The 16,386-nt window shown below is 40.0% G+C and overlaps 1 protein-coding gene across 3 annotated transcripts in view; it reads left to right on the forward strand.

Moving 5' to 3' along the window:
• Window positions 1-187: 187 nt before the first annotated feature.
• The window catches only part of LOC110052064 (AP-1 complex subunit beta-1-like), an 18,071-nt gene continuing 1,872 nt past the window's right edge, over window positions 188-16,386 (forward strand). Inside the window, exons 1-25 of one of the 3 annotated variants that reach the window (XM_089279409.1) lie at window positions 188-315; window positions 2,176-2,217; window positions 2,356-2,461; window positions 2,732-2,867; window positions 3,022-3,267; window positions 4,085-4,209; window positions 4,708-4,776; window positions 5,001-5,067; window positions 5,841-5,922; window positions 6,182-6,254; window positions 6,706-6,846; window positions 7,258-7,333; window positions 7,830-7,919; window positions 8,059-8,147; window positions 8,719-8,821; window positions 10,113-10,289; window positions 10,655-10,844; window positions 11,237-11,416; window positions 12,055-12,107; window positions 12,671-12,787; window positions 13,262-13,304; window positions 13,780-13,882; window positions 14,609-14,697; window positions 15,338-15,463; window positions 16,226-16,312. In XM_089279409.1, coding sequence (XP_089135535.1) covers window positions 2,181-2,217; window positions 2,356-2,461; window positions 2,732-2,867; window positions 3,022-3,267; window positions 4,085-4,209; window positions 4,708-4,776; window positions 5,001-5,067; window positions 5,841-5,922; window positions 6,182-6,254; window positions 6,706-6,846; window positions 7,258-7,333; window positions 7,830-7,919; window positions 8,059-8,147; window positions 8,719-8,821; window positions 10,113-10,289; window positions 10,655-10,844; window positions 11,237-11,416; window positions 12,055-12,107; window positions 12,671-12,787; window positions 13,262-13,304; window positions 13,780-13,882; window positions 14,609-14,697; window positions 15,338-15,463; window positions 16,226-16,312 — 2,605 coding nt within the window. In that variant the 5' untranslated portion in view covers window positions 188-315; window positions 2,176-2,180. Of the gene's footprint in view, window positions 332-2,175; window positions 2,218-2,355; window positions 2,462-2,731; window positions 2,868-3,021; window positions 3,268-4,084; window positions 4,210-4,707; window positions 4,777-5,000; window positions 5,068-5,840; window positions 5,923-6,181; window positions 6,255-6,705; window positions 6,847-7,257; window positions 7,334-7,829; window positions 7,920-8,058; window positions 8,148-8,718; window positions 8,822-10,112; window positions 10,290-10,654; window positions 10,845-11,236; window positions 11,417-12,054; window positions 12,108-12,670; window positions 12,788-13,261; window positions 13,305-13,779; window positions 13,883-14,608; window positions 14,698-15,337; window positions 15,464-16,225; window positions 16,313-16,386 lie in introns of all 3 variants that reach the window. The other 2 variants (XM_089279407.1, XM_089279408.1) reach the window with 2 other exon arrangements.

The raw sequence follows: 16,386 nt of genomic DNA on the forward strand, positions 1-16,386 counted from the left end.
CTAGCCACTACTAGGGAGGTAGTGCAAGGGTGGTCTAGACTGTTCAGGGATAAAACTGCTTTCAGAAGGTATTGGTCTCCCGCTCTTTGACATGGAAGTTGCCCCCGGATCGGCCATGAGCTGTCACGCATTGCCCGCCTGCGCGCGATGCGTGACAAAACCCATAGTCAAGAAGAGCAAAGACTGGGCCGAGTAACAACATTGGTAGGAGGCGCCATTTTGGATTCTTAATCTTTTAGGATCAGCTTCTCGACAGCAAATCTGTTTCCATCGGGATCGCTAAAGTGAGTTTTGCCTAATTTCCAAACGAGCAAGGTTGGATGATAGTAATGTGAGCTTTTGATCGTATATTTTTCATATGTGTGCGCTGTTTACGTGAACTATTGAAGGTGTTTGTACGCATTAATACTGAGCTTCTGTAATCCAGGAAATAGTTCTAATATTCTTCTACTGTGCTGGTGTAATGATCCACTGTTGCTTCATGTTTAGAATGGATAGTAAGCTTATTGTGTTCCCTACAAAAAGTAGAACTGATACATCTTTCGTGGACTTACCCGATATAAATTGGTATATTTGTAATGCAAGAACGACCACCGCCTACTAGTGTAAGCTTTGTAATATTGAACATAGCTAGAATGCACTCTTCAGCTACCTAGTTTTCTTCCATTCTAAACAATAAAATTTTCTAGAACATAAAATTTTCACGAACAACTATCAGCCTATAGGCACTCAACAGGAAAACGCTTGTGCAAGCTAAGTTGAACTTGAAAAGGCTGTGGAAACCCGCAGCGTTTCCTGTTGTCTCCGAGTTTTTCTATTTCTTTTCTTTTCTCTTTTTTGTTTTATTTGGGAAGAGCCCTAGAATGGTGCTCAGGGCACTTTCGGGCTTTCTTGCTGTCCATGTTTTTTTGCTTTTTTCCAATCACTTATTTTTACTAGCTGTTAGATATTAAACTACTGAATACGTGTAGTTTCATACCTGCCAACTCTCCCAGTTTTTCCCGGAGTCTTCAAGTTTTTCATCAGATCTCCTGGTCTCCTGATCAGAACACCAAATCCCCAGAGAAATACCTACCATGGCTTTTTTCAACATTTTTTCATTAATTGCATTATTTTCAAGATTTCAAAAAGGCAAATAAAACAAGAAGTGGATTTCGTGCTCTTATTTGAGCTGTTCTTGATCGGAAAATGTAAAACAGAACAATCAAATTGATATATATTATGCAATTTTACTGTCACGTCAGTAAAATATAGTTAATGGAACGTGACGCTCGTAATCAGTAAGCCTTTCATGGCGGTGTTGTTTTCAATTAAGCTATTGTGTAGGCAAGCTCCCAAGGCCAAGCAGACTCTGAGATACATTGTATTCTAGCTCAAACATTATGGCTTTGTTACCTCTAGCATATTATAACGATCGATAGCATTGGCCAAAAATATTAAAGCACTATTCATGGCTAAGAGTATACACGTGTAATGCTAAGCTGTCCGGTAGTACAGCTCTTTCTACTGGCCTTCCCAGCAGACAAGCGTCTAGCTATAAAAGCTCAAACAAACTGTTCAGAGTTCACTTTGGTGTTCTGTTGTACAGCGCAGTTAGCACTTGCTATACTATTGTTAAAAATTTGTTTTTCATGGCTCACCGCTCACGCCGTGCTTTGAACACAAACCCGGGAGAGGATCTCTCAAAGCTTTCCAGCGAAGTCCTCAAACTCCGTTTACAAGCCCTCAATCTTCCAATCACGGGCTCTAAAGGACACCTACTTAGCCGTCTCAAGCGGGCTACGCAGGGTAACGCGGCTGCACCACGGCGAAAGCCACAAAAAAACAAGAAAAACAAGAAGTGGATTTCGTGCTCTTATTTGAGCTGTTCTTGATCGGAAAATGTAAAACAGAACAATCAAATTGATATATATTTAACAAGTATCGTAATTGGTCAGAAATCTTGACCAATCAAATTGCACAATACATGGTAGAAAGTTGACGTGGTTTCCGCACGCTGTTTACATCAGTCAAAGTGAAGATGGCCAGCATGGATTTTGGTTCACTGCAAAAAGAATTCTAAGGTGCCCTTTCTAGATGTCTCCAGACTTTTGTACTCTGGGGATTGGCAGGTGTATGTACATGTAGTTTCATGTATTTTATACAAAATAGATGCTAATCAAGTTTTCATGACAGGCATAATGACTGATTCCAAGTACTTTACAACGACCAAAAAAGGTTAGTGATTACCTTACATTTCGTCTTCTCACAAAGTCTTCTTCCTGTCTTTCCTCTACTACCTCCTATGGTCTTCCAGCCCCTTCACTCCTTACCATCCTCTCCATAGGGAGTTATCACATTGCATTCATCTTTCAGGGGAGATTTTTGAGCTCAAGGCTGAGCTGAACAGTGATAAAAAAGATCGCAAGAAGGAAGCAGTGAAGAAAGTAATTGCCAGTATGACTGTTGGAAAGGATGTCAGGTGAGGTAGCATGGTGGCAGATGGATCAGTGTCACTTCCCCAAACTACTTACCAGATATTTCTTGTATTAAATGTTACTGCGGAAAGTTTGGAATCTCATCAACTGACAGCAGCATCAGCTGAAGGCAAAATTTATTTCCTTAGTAGTTATTTGCTATTGTTCAGATTGCTTACATCCTGCCGTGAGACATTTAGGAAGGAATTACCCTGTATGCGCACCTTACTTACATGTAGTCATCTCTTTATGGACCACCATATTTTCGTTTTTAGTTCGCTGTTTCCTGATGTTGTGAACTGTATGCAAACTGATAACTTGGAGTTGAAGAAGTTGGTGTATTTGTACCTGATGAACTACGCCAAGTCTCAGCCCGACATGGCCATCATGGCGGTCAATACGTTTGTCAAGGTGGGGTGATTTTTGTCTCAAATTGAGAAATCTGTATAGGAGACTAACTTCATACCTTCGTTCAGGATATATATTCTGTCACGTTAGGTGTTAAACATTGAAATCATTTCAATATTCCTTTAAAAAGTAAAATGTTGTTGGTTTTATAACCCAGGATTGTGAAGATCCAAATCCACTAATCCGTGCTTTGGCTGTACGCACCATGGGCTGCATACGTGTTGATAAGATCACAGAGTACCTGTGCGAGCCCCTCCGCAAGTGCCTGAAGGATGAGGATCCCTATGTGCGCAAGACCGCAGCAGTCTGTGTCGCAAAACTCCACGACATCAACTCTCAACTGGTAGAAGATCAAGGTTTCCTTGACTCCTTGAAGGACCTTTTGTCTGATTCCAATCCTATGGTAGGTTTGAAACAAGATTAACTCATTACAATTCCATTTCAAGGATAAGGTAATGTTGATATTAATGTTAACTATAGCCTAGCGACAAGAAAACAATGCTTTGAAGGCTTAGTTGAATTTTTAGTGCTACTAAAGCTTAAAGGACATTGTAATATAGTCGTTCTGTTATCATCATTATCATCTTCACTTCAAACTGATGGGTTCTTCTCAGCTGGGTTTCCTTTAGTGTAGATATTAGATTTTGCCTCTCAGAATTGTGCTTTCTACAGTGCAGCTTAATCAAAGTGGGAAGCATGGTGGCTCTCCAGGTTTACATTAGGGACACCCGACCCATGAATAATTGATATTTTTTTTTATCATTTTGTTGATGAGTATGGAATGCAGGCTCTTCATAGAATGTATAAAATTAGCTTTCTTACAGTGTAAAAAGGCTAAATACTATTGTTTATATAAAGAACCCTCATCTTGTAGTCACTAAAAAATAGCAAAAATGTCAAGTGTTCATGTTTCAATTGTCTCACTGTAAAATGGAAACCAGCAAATGAAATGCTGGAGGTCAACCCAACAATGTACTTGAATGCTGTCCTGCGTGAAGTTGAAATACTTTTTGTCATTTGGTGCTACTGAAGCTACAGATAAGCACTGGCTTCTGGCGGGTCATGAGATCTTACGCAAGCATAAGTTGATTGTAGATATGCAAAAATGCATGCATGAATGCATATTTCACATATTGTGGTCATGTTATGGTAATTTACACAAAATTTACAACTCAGTTAAAGTTGTTTAAGCTTTGTCATTGTCCTTTTTTGTTCTTCAGGTTGTGGCAAATGCGGTAGCAGCATTGTCTGAGATCGGTGATGTGTCACCCACTGCCGCTGCTATGATGGAAATCAACTCGCAAACAATAAATAAGCTACTGACAGCACTTAATGAATGCACTGAGTGAGTACCGGTAGTGGAGCATTAACCCCCCCAGTAACACAATGCTCCCTCCCCCTAAATTTTTTCCTCTGAATTTTTTCATGAATGTTTTTTTGTTTGCCAAGGTAGAAGTATAGGAATAGGACTGAAATGGGTTTCAAAAACCAGAAAATGGGGCTCAAAATGTGTTAACAATACTGTTGCCCATGATATGGAGGTTTTACTCAACTTGATGAAAATTTTTGATGCCTAAATGTTATTCTTTACACCTCTTGTATTGTTTAAGTTATCTAGCATAGTACTTATTTAAAAGTAATGCAAATATTTTCTTTTTCTTTCTGTGTTGTTTGGTATTGTTTTGTTATATAGTAATTATCCTGACAATAACTGATCTGCCTTGATTAGCTGAATGCTACATGTGGTTCAGTCTATAATTGTGCTTCTTTTCTTAACTAGAAAAAGTCCACAAAAACTGGTTGTCAATATTTTATTCTTAGGTTGTTGTTTTATCATTCGTAGGTGGGGCCAGATCTTTATTCTTGATTCCCTGGCACAGTACACCCCCAAAGATGACCGAGAAGCTCAGAGGTATTGTACACTGTACTTAATAAGGAAACACTCTGCAAGAGTGGACCTGTTAAGAGCTTCACTTTTAGACTGTCCATGACTTGACAGAAGCACAGAGGTAGCAAACACTAAGGGAAATGTTTGCCTTGTGCCAAAGTGTTTTACTGGTTTGTTTCATGTTGTCTGATTACTTCTTTATCAGTGATGTGCAAGGTTCTCATTTGTCACTTTCTCTTTTGATATAGTATCTGTGAACGAGTCACACCCAGGTTATCTCACGCCAACGCTGCCGTTGTTCTCTCAGCTGTAAAGGTAAGGACGCTGGTTCGTCTGGTATCATCATCATGCAATTCTCATTACCCATTTGACAACTGCATCCGATTCGCTAAATGGAGGTTGTGTCCCTGAGACATCCGGGAGCTTCCACTATTGGCAGCCAGCTTCTAGATGAAGACTGCTCCCATGGCTGGCAAATCCTGGAAACCAAGCCATGAGCCCCCACACGGAAGGGGAGCCAGGTACCCGTCACACTGAATTAACAGTGGAAAGAGGGAGGGAAGGGAGGGGGAATGCTTGAAGACGTGGTCCCATGCAAAACAATACCCACTGTAAACACTATCACTGTGAAGGCTGCCAACATGTCTCAGTCCGGTAGCACATGGAATCCTGGTGCATGCACATATCAAAACACCACTGACAACTACAGGAAAGCGGGTGCTTTTTTGTTGTTAACTTTGTTAAATTGCGTTTAACACATTTCATGTAGTGGTAGTTCCGAGAATTTTATGTTCACCAGTGGCATCAAATTTGTGTATCAGGGGAAGGAAGATGTGTTTTTCTTGCCTTGACCATAGTAAAATGGGGGAGAGGTGCCAACATTTTTCCCCTTTTAGCCTTTTATAATTATTTCAACAATAAGGGAATACACTGTATTTGAAATCCATGTTCTTCATTTTGAAACCTCTCTATTATGTTACATGTACATGTTTGACAGGGTAGAAACTACATGATTAATCTATTTTGAAGTGCAGGTTACATGGATAAATGTACTGTATATAAATGTGTATTATTCTCTGATACTGTAGGTTCTCATGAAGTACATGGAAATTATGACTCCATCTTCACCTTATGTTCAGAACCTCGTCAAGAAGCTATCACCTCCACTTGGTGAGTAGAACCTTTATAATGCCCGAAACAGGTCATTTAAAAAAAATATTTCTTTCATGAGTGATTGAGTACATACATGTAGTGCTCTTTTTATAGACTACAAAAGGCTTGAATGTGTCTTGCGTTTCTAATTTCTCACATTTTTCACATTTTTATGTTTTTACAAAGGTATATAGTTGATATGAATTTGGGTTCTCCATTTGTTAAACCAAGTGTTGACAATGCACTGTACCTCACAACATGTGTTACTTTTTTTCAGTGACTTTGTTGTCCAGTGAACCAGAAGTCCAGTATGTTGCTCTAAGGAACATAAACTTGATTGTACAAAAGAGGTATACTCTACAGTGTAGTCATTGATGCATGTGTGATGTGAGATTTTGCTGACATGTTACACAAACAAATTTAAAGATAATTCAGTTTTGATCATCACAACCAAAAAAGTGATTCCATCTGTGCCTGCTGCCACTAAGCTGTTCTGTCTGCTGCTAATGCTAAAGTTGTCATCTGTACCTAGAATGTCAAGCCAATCTCCTTCTCCTCTCCCTTATTTTTTATTTTATTTTATTTTATTTTTTAATAATCATTTCTTACACTTACAACACTTATTCTAAGCCTGTTTTTACAATAAAATAAAACAAATCTTTCTGTACAATCATACTTATATTACAACTATATTAAATCTAAAGAATAGCAGATGGAGGAGCTTTTACGAATATTAAATTATATTTTCAAGTTTATACTCCCTTTCCCTATGTTTGACACTGTTTTTTTTTTTTTTCTCAGGGCGGACATCCTCAAGAATGAGATGAAAGTGTTCTTCGTGAAGTACAATGATCCAATTTACGTCAAGCTTGAGAAGCTGGATATTATGATTCGACTGGCAAATCAGCAGAACATTGCACAAGTATTGGCAGAATTGAAAGAGTAAGAAGTGGTTATTTGTACAATTTAAAATAGGTGGTGGTTATCAACCAAGCATGAGGTCCAGGTGCTAAGCCTGTAAGCCTAACTGGCTCATCACTCTTAGCACTTAACTCTGGTTTCCGTAGCATAAAGCAGCCAGGAGTATTGCTACTACTCCTGGATGTTATGCTAGTCTATTGTAGGTTATTCATCAGCATTCTGGCAGGTTACCCTTGCAGTTCACAGAGGCAATGTGGGAGTCGTTTCTCGTCCAAGAACACAACATTGAATGACAGCTGGGATTCTAACCCAGATCGCTCAATCAGGAGTCCTTATTCATTAGGCTTCTGTGCCTCCAAGAGCCACTAATAAATTAAACAAGGTCATCACTTTTACTTGAATGTTAACTATTCAAAAATTCTTCAATGCTAGGTATGCCACTGAAGTTGATGTTGATTTTGTAAGGAAGTCTGTGCGTGCAATTGGGCGTTGTGCCATTAAAGTCGAGGTAAGTTCCACTTGTAGTCAGTTTTTCAAAACCGAATTGTTAACTTGTGTGTGAACAGAGTCATGTACATGTGTATTGAAGAATTCCTCAGCTTATCGGTCAACTAGTTTTTCAGATGCCAGATTGTTGCCAAACCTTTGAAATTTCAAAGTCCAACTTACATGATATTTTCTTATAATCATTAGTTTAAGATCTGTTCAAGTTTTGTTCTCATTTGTTTGCCGTGAGTTGCAAATGATTTCGAAGGGTGTAGCAAAAAAAAAAGTGAAGTGAAAAACAATTTCCTTGTTGACCATAAAATGCTAAGGGTTAGGACCTGAAGTGTGTCACAGTAGTAGTTTTTGCTCAAGATGTAGAGGTGAGAAATAAGGATTTGAATTTAGATGCCAAATTAGATCTTAGTCCAGGGGGCAATAATGCAATTTTGTGAGTGATTTGACAATTTCCCTTTCCTGCTTACTGTACCTACGGTGACTTGTCGCAATCTTTCTTGCAGCAATCTGCTGAACGCTGTGTAAGCACCCTTCTGGACTTGATTCAGACCAAAGTGAACTATGTGGTGCAAGAAGCTATTGTAGTTATCAAGGTACAAAGTTTATGTTTATGTATGGATATATATGTCTGTACTTGTTTACTTTTAACACAGGTTGTTATGTGTGTCTACTAGATAACTTAGGGTTTAGGCCCATAAGAGAGACCACTAACTTGCTGTCATCTTCATTTAGGATATTTTCAGGAAATATCCAAACAAGTATGAGAGCATCATTTCTACATTGTGTGAAAATCTGGATTCATTAGATGAACCAGAAGCAAGGTGAGAATTAGTTAAATTTGGTGCAATGACATGACTGTATTAATGTATTATCGGCTTAGCCACATTTACATTGGGCTATTGTTGCTCTTTTATGACTCAAAGATGGCTTCCCTTCCACTCTGTAACCCAGGGAGTGATGTATCCTCTTCTTACTGCTCATTGCTCCTCCTGGAGCACAGGCCACTACCAATTTCTCTCAAGCTTTCCCTGTCCTGAGTCAGCCTTTCCAGCTGCATCCAGGTATACACCTGATTATTCTCATGTCCTTTCCAAGTTCCCATCACCAGGTGTTCCTTGGCCTGCCTCTCTTCCACTGACCCTACATGGATTCTACTGGAGAGTGGCTGGTTCCCTTTTAAACTGTCGGCATGAAACTAAGACATTATGCGGTGTGCTGGGAATTTAAGCATTTTTATTCCTAAAATACCTGCCATCTTGGACTCCTTTTTTGGCCTCTTGAAAATGAGGCTGCAAAGAACGCCCAGGACAGGGAATGTTGGAGGGACCTCATGGGGGCCTTATGTAACATAACTTTACTTCTAACAGTATTTTGGTTCATTTATTCATTTAGGGCATCAATGATTTGGATCATTGGTGAATATGCTGAACGAATTGACAATGCTGCAGAGTTGTTGGAGTCTTTTCTGGAGGGTTTCCAAGATGAGAATTCCCAGGTATGCATTTTGTGAAAGGCAACAGCAATAAGCATAGTCTATACTCTTATTGCACTGTGAATTTCACCTGACTGTTGCAAATTGGATAGTTCACATAATTGTGGTAAAAAGTGAAACTGATTTCTCATGCCCAGTAAAACTATTTCCTGTTTATTTTAATCCTAAACTATCTGGTCTGGAGTTTGATTCCCACTTGGATAAATAACCAGATTTTTCAAGAATACACTGGTTTGAATACTAGCATTTGTTCTCACATTTTAGCTTTCACTTTTAAATTTCTAACCTGCAAGCTTGTCATTTCAAAGCTTGCGACATCATGACATCTTATCAGTGTATGAAAACGTCTTGCATAGATCCCATATGAAGTTCTCTAACAATTTATTATGTTGCTCTGTCTCACAAGGACAGGGAACCATCAAATTCACAAATTTGATTGGCTGAAATCGATATCGAAAGTGGTCTAGATTTTCCCATCTAGACCGGCATCTAGACTGGTGATGTTTTGCAGCGAAAAAGTTGCAAACTAAAATGCAAAATCATTGACTATTTTCATTTAACAATATTTATCTATGGAAGTGCCAAAAAGCCTGATAAGAAAAAAAAGTAAAGAGGACCAGCAAACTTTGGCAGAATTAAATTCAGCTCATAGCCATTTGCAAGCAAAATGTCAGAACAACATATAATAAACATCTTATTAACCGAGCTTAGTCGGTCTGTATGGGAGAATCTTGACCTCGGTGGTGTGTACAGACCTCACTGCATACGGTCTGTACTCACGACCTCGGTCAAGATTCTCTCATACAGACCTCCTGATCAGTTAATAAGAGCTAAGTAATAACATCACAAATACTTATATAAAGCAAACATACATAATTATAGTAGTGAGCAGGTTATTTACACTAAAACCTGGACACATGGGAAACAGTTATAGAAATACACCCTAGTTCAAACCCACATCCAGTTAAAGAGAAGCATTAAGTACACTTTGTGTACTTTGTGTGTAAAATGCAAAATCATTGACTATTTTCATTTAACAATATTTATCTATGGAAGTGCCAAAAAGCCTGATAAGAAAAAAAAGTAAACTGTGTCGCAGTTAATAATTATTTCTTTTAAACCACTGAGAAATGCAGAAAGTACCTCCCGGCTCACTCATCTTTTCTTAGTTTCTCTCCTGTTCTCAAATTCCCATCAAGTTTTATGACAGTGTTACACATAGTTTTGCTTTTTATTTGTTAATTAGTTACCAAGTTGTTGATTACAATGAACATTACTCATTGCCTAAATTTAGGTTCAGCTGCAGCTGTTGACATCCATTGTGAAGCTGTTCTTGAAGCGTCCGACTGACACACAGGAGCTGGTTCAGCAGGTCCTGAGTCTAGCGACACAGGACAGTGACAATCCAGATCTTAGGGACAGGGGGTACATCTACTGGCGATTGCTCTCCACTGACCCTGTTGCAGCAAAGGTGTGATGATCAAACCTTCCAGCTCCTTGTTAAGTTTTGCTAATATCTTGATGCACAGACATAAACAATCGTGATCTCTGGATCCTCCAAGGAAATGGTTCAAGTTATCTAGTGTTCGAGAAATCATAGGTAAAATTAGTGTTTGAGTGGAGCAAATCGTAAAAGGGAAATGACTTTTGGAATGAGTTAGGATGAGGTTGGAGAAATGGGGATTCCAAGGTAGTTTTGCCATTAGTGACAGAGAGCCTTGTCTATGGTACATCGGTTCCCACAGCATTTCTTGTTCTCTTAAACTTCCACTTGTGTTTCTATAACTTGACAAAAACATTAAAAATGTTTCGCGTTTCTTAATATTGATTTACTAGGAGGTGGTGCTGGCTGAAAAACCCTTGATTTCTGAAGAGACAGACCTCCTGGAACCCACCCTGCTTGATGAACTCATCTGTAACATCTCCACACTGGCATCTGTCTACCACAAGCCACCCAGTTCATTTGTGGAGGGTCGAACAGCTGCAAGGAGATTCACCCTGCCACCAAGAGCTGAGCCATCCCCAGGTACAACGCTATGTGTCCAGGTCAAAATAAAAAAATAGAAATAAAAAATGTGTTCAAGAATCAAAAGGAAAGAGGCTTGCTCTGCTGTGGCAAATCCTGGGAAACCTCTGTAAAACTACAGGAATTTCATAGTCGTGTTACTAAAACCAAATGAATTTTTTTTAAAACATTAGGAATTTTTGCATTTTCAAGTTGTACCATACTATTGGAATTCCATTATCTCTGAGTAGTACAAACCCTTTCTTCAAGATAGAATGTTGATAGTTTGAGGGGAATTGGGATGTTGTTTGCACTATGATAAATTCTAGGCTTGAATGTAATTTGTACATGAACTGGTGGTGAACATGGCTTAGAGTAAATCACATTTCATCGTGGGCATTCATCTTGTTCAGGTGCGGAGACTGAGGAAGCTGCTCCAGCTTCACAACCAGTGGCTGCTCCGGTCGCAGCTCCAGTGGCAGCTCCAGTGACAGCCCAGGCTCCACCCCAGCCAGCGGCTGACTCCCTCCTTGGTGATTTGCTGATGGACATAGGACCCACTCAGCCTGCCCCTCCACCTGTACAGCCAGCAGGTATACCACAGCAATTGAGCACTCAATCAACAACAACAGATAGTACAGTTGAACTTCTTTACGACGGTCACCTTGGGGACAGTGGAAAGTGGTCATTGTAGAGAGATGGCCATTATGGGGAGGTAGAGGTGTAATATTACACCTGTTTTTTGACTGGGTGCAACATTTTTACTATGAAAAAAATGCTCGTTGTGGCATTTAAATACATAACACAATGAAAATAAGTGAAAAAAAACATTAACTACACAGAAAAGGAGACTAATAAGGCACGGTTCAGATCAAGTTTTGTGACCTAAAAATTGTGATAAAAAAAATGGGAGTTTTGTATTCACCATTTGTCAGTTGTTGATTAACTGGCTGTTATGGAGAGGTTATTTTGACATTTGGGATGCGCTTTGGTGGCCGTGGCCATTATGGAGAGGTGGCTGCGATGGAGAGGTTAATATCAGAGTGAACATATGGACTATCTGCTAGGACAAGAAAAGGTGGCCATCGTAGAGAGGTGGCCATTAGTAGAGGTTCAACTGTAACAAACAACAACGACAACATTTTATTATGATTCGCATATTTACAAATTTACAAATTTACAAATGAGTCTGCACCTATGATATTCATGTTTTCTCATTTGTTTTCACCAGCAACAGGAGGAGGTGTTATGGATCTCCTGGGAGAAGACCTCAGTGGTTTACAGGTAAAACATTTCTAGTACACAATGATTAATTTATTGTACAACTTCTGGAAGCAAAGGAGTGAAATTCACCCTCGCCTGCAACTATAGCTATGCTATTTTTCAAGTTTAAAACCTAAGCAAATCATCCTGGCTAATCAAAAAGGACAGAGAATCCAGTGATCTAATCAAAGGTCCAAGCAAATACATGACATGAAGTTCAGGAAAGCCTGAGAGCATGTCATGGTTGGTTTTACTCTTGATTGCTTGACAAACTGATTTAGTGTAGATCCGTAACGTGTAGTTCCAGAAAATATTCCTCTCCCACAAAAGGGTTTTTTCTAAAACCCTTCCTGCCACGCCTGTGGAAATTTCAGGTAAGCTTCATACATGTCTTTAAATTTTTTGGTCTCACAGAACCCTCAACCTCCAGGAAATCCCAATCCCTTCTGGGCGGGGGGGGGGGGGGGGGGGGGGGCATATGAGTATTTTCTGGAACCGCACAGTTCAAAACCATGGCAAAAGCAAACTACTTTACTACTCTAAAATGCACAATCTGATTATGACCTATTTCCATTCTTTTTTAGCTTGGTGGAGGCCCAGTCCCTTCTCAGCCTGTTGGTCCCATGGGAGGACTGGGTGATCTTTTCAGCTTGTCAGGGGGACCTGGTATTTCTGGAGGGATGTATTGTGCACCTAAACAGGTCTGACAGAGAACTGTTCTCTCCTGTGTGTAGCTGTCGTACCATACACCAAGAAATTTAATTGCAGTTTAAGTGTCAAACATGGTATTAGTGAAGTAATCGATATCTTCTCTAGTGAGGATATGGAAAATATGCCACTTGAGTCCTGGAAGTGGTTTTGTATGAATTTTACAAGTGGTGTATTTTCCAGTAAAACACGTGTGTCTATACAATAAAAAAAAAACAGTTATGCCACACTTTTGAGTGGTATACCTTGGAATATCCTACTTGTCACTTGTGGCATACACACTTACTTAAGGCTTGTACATATACTGAGAAACAACTGGTGGCACATTCCATGGCATCCCCACTCAAAAGTCTGGCAAAACCAGTATTTATGTTAAACATGTTTAGTGCATGCAGTCTTCCTGGCAGGTTGACTGATGTGATTAAAGGGTGACATGTTGTTTTGGTTCTGTGGCATTTGTTACATAGGTATGGCTTACTGCTGCCAAAGGGAAAGGCCTGGAAATTTCAGGTAAAGCCGATACAAATAATGCTGCAGCTTCTGTTTTACAAATGTAACTCTACTGCATTGATCATGTATGTTGTCAAATGTATGTTGTCAAATGTATGTTGTCTATAACCCGGCCAGTTGTTCAAAGGCTGGATAATGCTATCCACCGGATAAATTGCTATCCAGTGGATAAGTGTTAACAAAACAAACCACGCTATCTGCTGGATAGTGATTTATCCAGTGGACAGCATTATCCACCTTTTGAGCAACCCGGGCCATGAGGGGGCTGGGGGGGGGGTGGGGGGGGGGCAGGGGGCAACTAGACTTGAATGTGGGCTTCACCTTGGAACTTTGTGATGAATCAAGACAGTATGGCAATAAATCTTCCAATTGACGGTTTTCTTTATTCTTATTACAGGTCAATTTGACATTGAATTGACAACGTCTGAAGAAATAGGATTTTGATTACTCTGACTGAACTGATTTTGTTTTCCAGGGACATTTTGTCGTCGTCAGGGACAAATTTACATGGACATGACATTCACCAACAAGGCCATGCAAGCTATGGGATCGTTTGCAATCCAATTCAACAAGAACAGGTTCGAAAGCGATTCTCTTATTTGAAGAATACAATTATGAAGAAAGTGTCATCATTAGCAGCGTTGCAGGCATATATCATTTGGCTTACATAACCCTGACCTTGAGCTCTGGGCTAGTGGTTAGCTCGTTCCACTATGGTTAGCACGCTCCACTACTTACTTTACTTTACATAACCCTGACATTGAGCTCTGGGTTAGTGGTTAGCGCGTTACACTATGGAGAAGTGATACGTGTCTAAGCCTTGGTTGTGGTGATTCCATTGTGTTCTTGGGCATGAGTGATACCAGGGATTTCATTAAGTGCCAGGCACTGAGCAGATTTGCCGGTTGTGAGGATGATTTGACTCGTCTAGTTTGGCCATCTAGAGAAAAGTTTTTCTCACAAAGAAGTTCAGATCAAATGCTTTTGCCAGCCTATTAAAACCAGTTACCCTCCTACTGAATACGTCGATGAAATCCCTGAAAGATACTCAACTCTCACCTTGTGGCTCTCCACTCAGGTGTACAAATGAACATCAGAATTATTTTGATAATTTGAGATAGACTGGCTTCACAGCCAGGGCAAATTGCAATACTCTTAGTCATTTCATGCCACAGAAAGCAGAGCGTAAGGTAACCTCCTGCTATTCCAACATGTTCACTTTGAACTGTTCGAATTTAAGGCCTGAATTCCAAACATAGGACTTGTTTAGGATGACAGTGGTGTGTTTGTTTTTTGTGTTTTAGTTTTGGTCTGACGCCAGCGGTGCAGTTGAACATCCCTTCTCCTTTGCTTGCCAACTCAGCAGCCGAAACTTCCCTTCCTCTCTCGACAAGTATGTATTATTTGACAGCAACCTCGGCGAAGTTATTCCATTCCGATTGGTTGGCAGGGCCAGAAAAAATTGTCGGAGTAGTTGAATGTTTCTGTAGCAACATCACATAAGTGCAGACAAGTTAGTGAACCATGAATGGGTCTTTTTGTCACTGGTCTTTTCTTAAAGAAGCTACGTCACGGTTTGCACATCTTGAAAAATGTAGCGTAAAATTTTTTCAAGTTCATCCTTTGTAATCCGTTGTAATCTTCTTCATCCGTAACCATCGTCGTTCCTTCATGGTTAATTATTATCTCTGGTGTTTTTCTTTCTTAGTAAACTATTATTTTTTGGTTTCCTTCAATTTTAAAGGCAATTTTGTACGTGGCCAAAATAACTCATGATGCCCTAGCTGAGCTCCTATAAATTCTGATTAGCTGGCAAGTAGCGTATTTTCTCTACTACGGGCAAACTCGTAGCGAGCTAGGCCGTTTACTAGGTTCATAAATCACAGCTGAGTGGTTTACATTTTATGGCTTGCAGTCCTGCAGAGTCTTCGTAACATCTAACTCAAGTGGTAAACAAAATAATATGGCGAGAGTAGACTGAGTAGACTGTTTGAGACATAAGAAGTTTCTGATTTGATTTCTGATGATTTTAGCTGGCGCTGTACAGAGAATGGATCCGCTGACCAACCTTCAAGTGGCAGTCAAAAACAACGTTGATATATTCTACTTCAGTTGCACTGTGCCTTATCACGTGTTCTTTGTAGAAGATGGCCAGATGGGTAAACATCTATTGTGTTGGTCAATCTTTTCGTTTATCTGGAGGTGGCGTGACTGAGTGGTCAGCACGTCGGACTCGCAATCCGGCGGTCTCGGGTTCAAGTCCCACTCTGACCACTATCTGGATTTGTTTCTCGGTAGCCCCGAGTTCAAATCCTCGGCCACGCTTGTAAATAGCCAACTGGTTTGCCTCCGGCCAGTTGGAATTTTTTTACCAATGTTATGTTCAAAATAAATTATTTGTTTCAGTTGTTTGCTCGGCCCCCTTAGCCTTTGCGCTATAAACACTTCCAAGGGTAAATCAAGGTTATTTATTATTCACTGGTTTGATGAATCTTTCTAGATCTTCTAAATACTGGTCTGGAAAAAAAAAAAGGGCGGGCGTGTCCTCGTTCGGTCATTTATTTCCCCTGTGCTTCCTCTTATATCTGTGTCGTTCAAGTAATAGTCAGCCCGTCGAGCGAGACCGCGTGGAAAAAATGGCCGCGTAAAATCCTTTGGACGAGACGCGCGCTCCTCACCCCCACAGTTTGCGCGGCCATTTTTTTCTCGCGATTTCTTTTGCGTCATGGACTAAACGTAGTCTAAATAATCAGTGGTTGTTTTAGCCTGCGAGCACCCCGCCAGATCGCTTCGCTCGATTCGTTCTTCGCCGCTCGTTCCTGTGACGCAACAGTGAGTCTTCTTGCAGGCAGTGGTTGTTTTTGCTGACATATTGACATATTTTTAATTTTTGTAATATTTCTTTCTTGTCTTTGATCCAGACCGCAAAGTATTTTTGGCAACTTGGAAGGACATTCCTGCCGGCAATGAAGTTCAGAATCAAATCTCTAACGTGAATTACTCGTCAGGTAGTGCTGCGGTTTCTCTTTGTCGCTGACCATTCAGTTCTTTTAGCGAGTGTCAAGCTTATATTGTTGTTATT

This window comes from Orbicella faveolata, unplaced genomic scaffold (assembly GCF_042242905.1).
Source record: "Orbicella faveolata isolate gen_17 unplaced genomic scaffold, um_ofav_v1 contig_47, whole genome shotgun sequence".
NCBI classification, from domain to species: Eukaryota; Metazoa; Cnidaria; class Anthozoa; order Scleractinia; family Merulinidae; genus Orbicella; species Orbicella faveolata.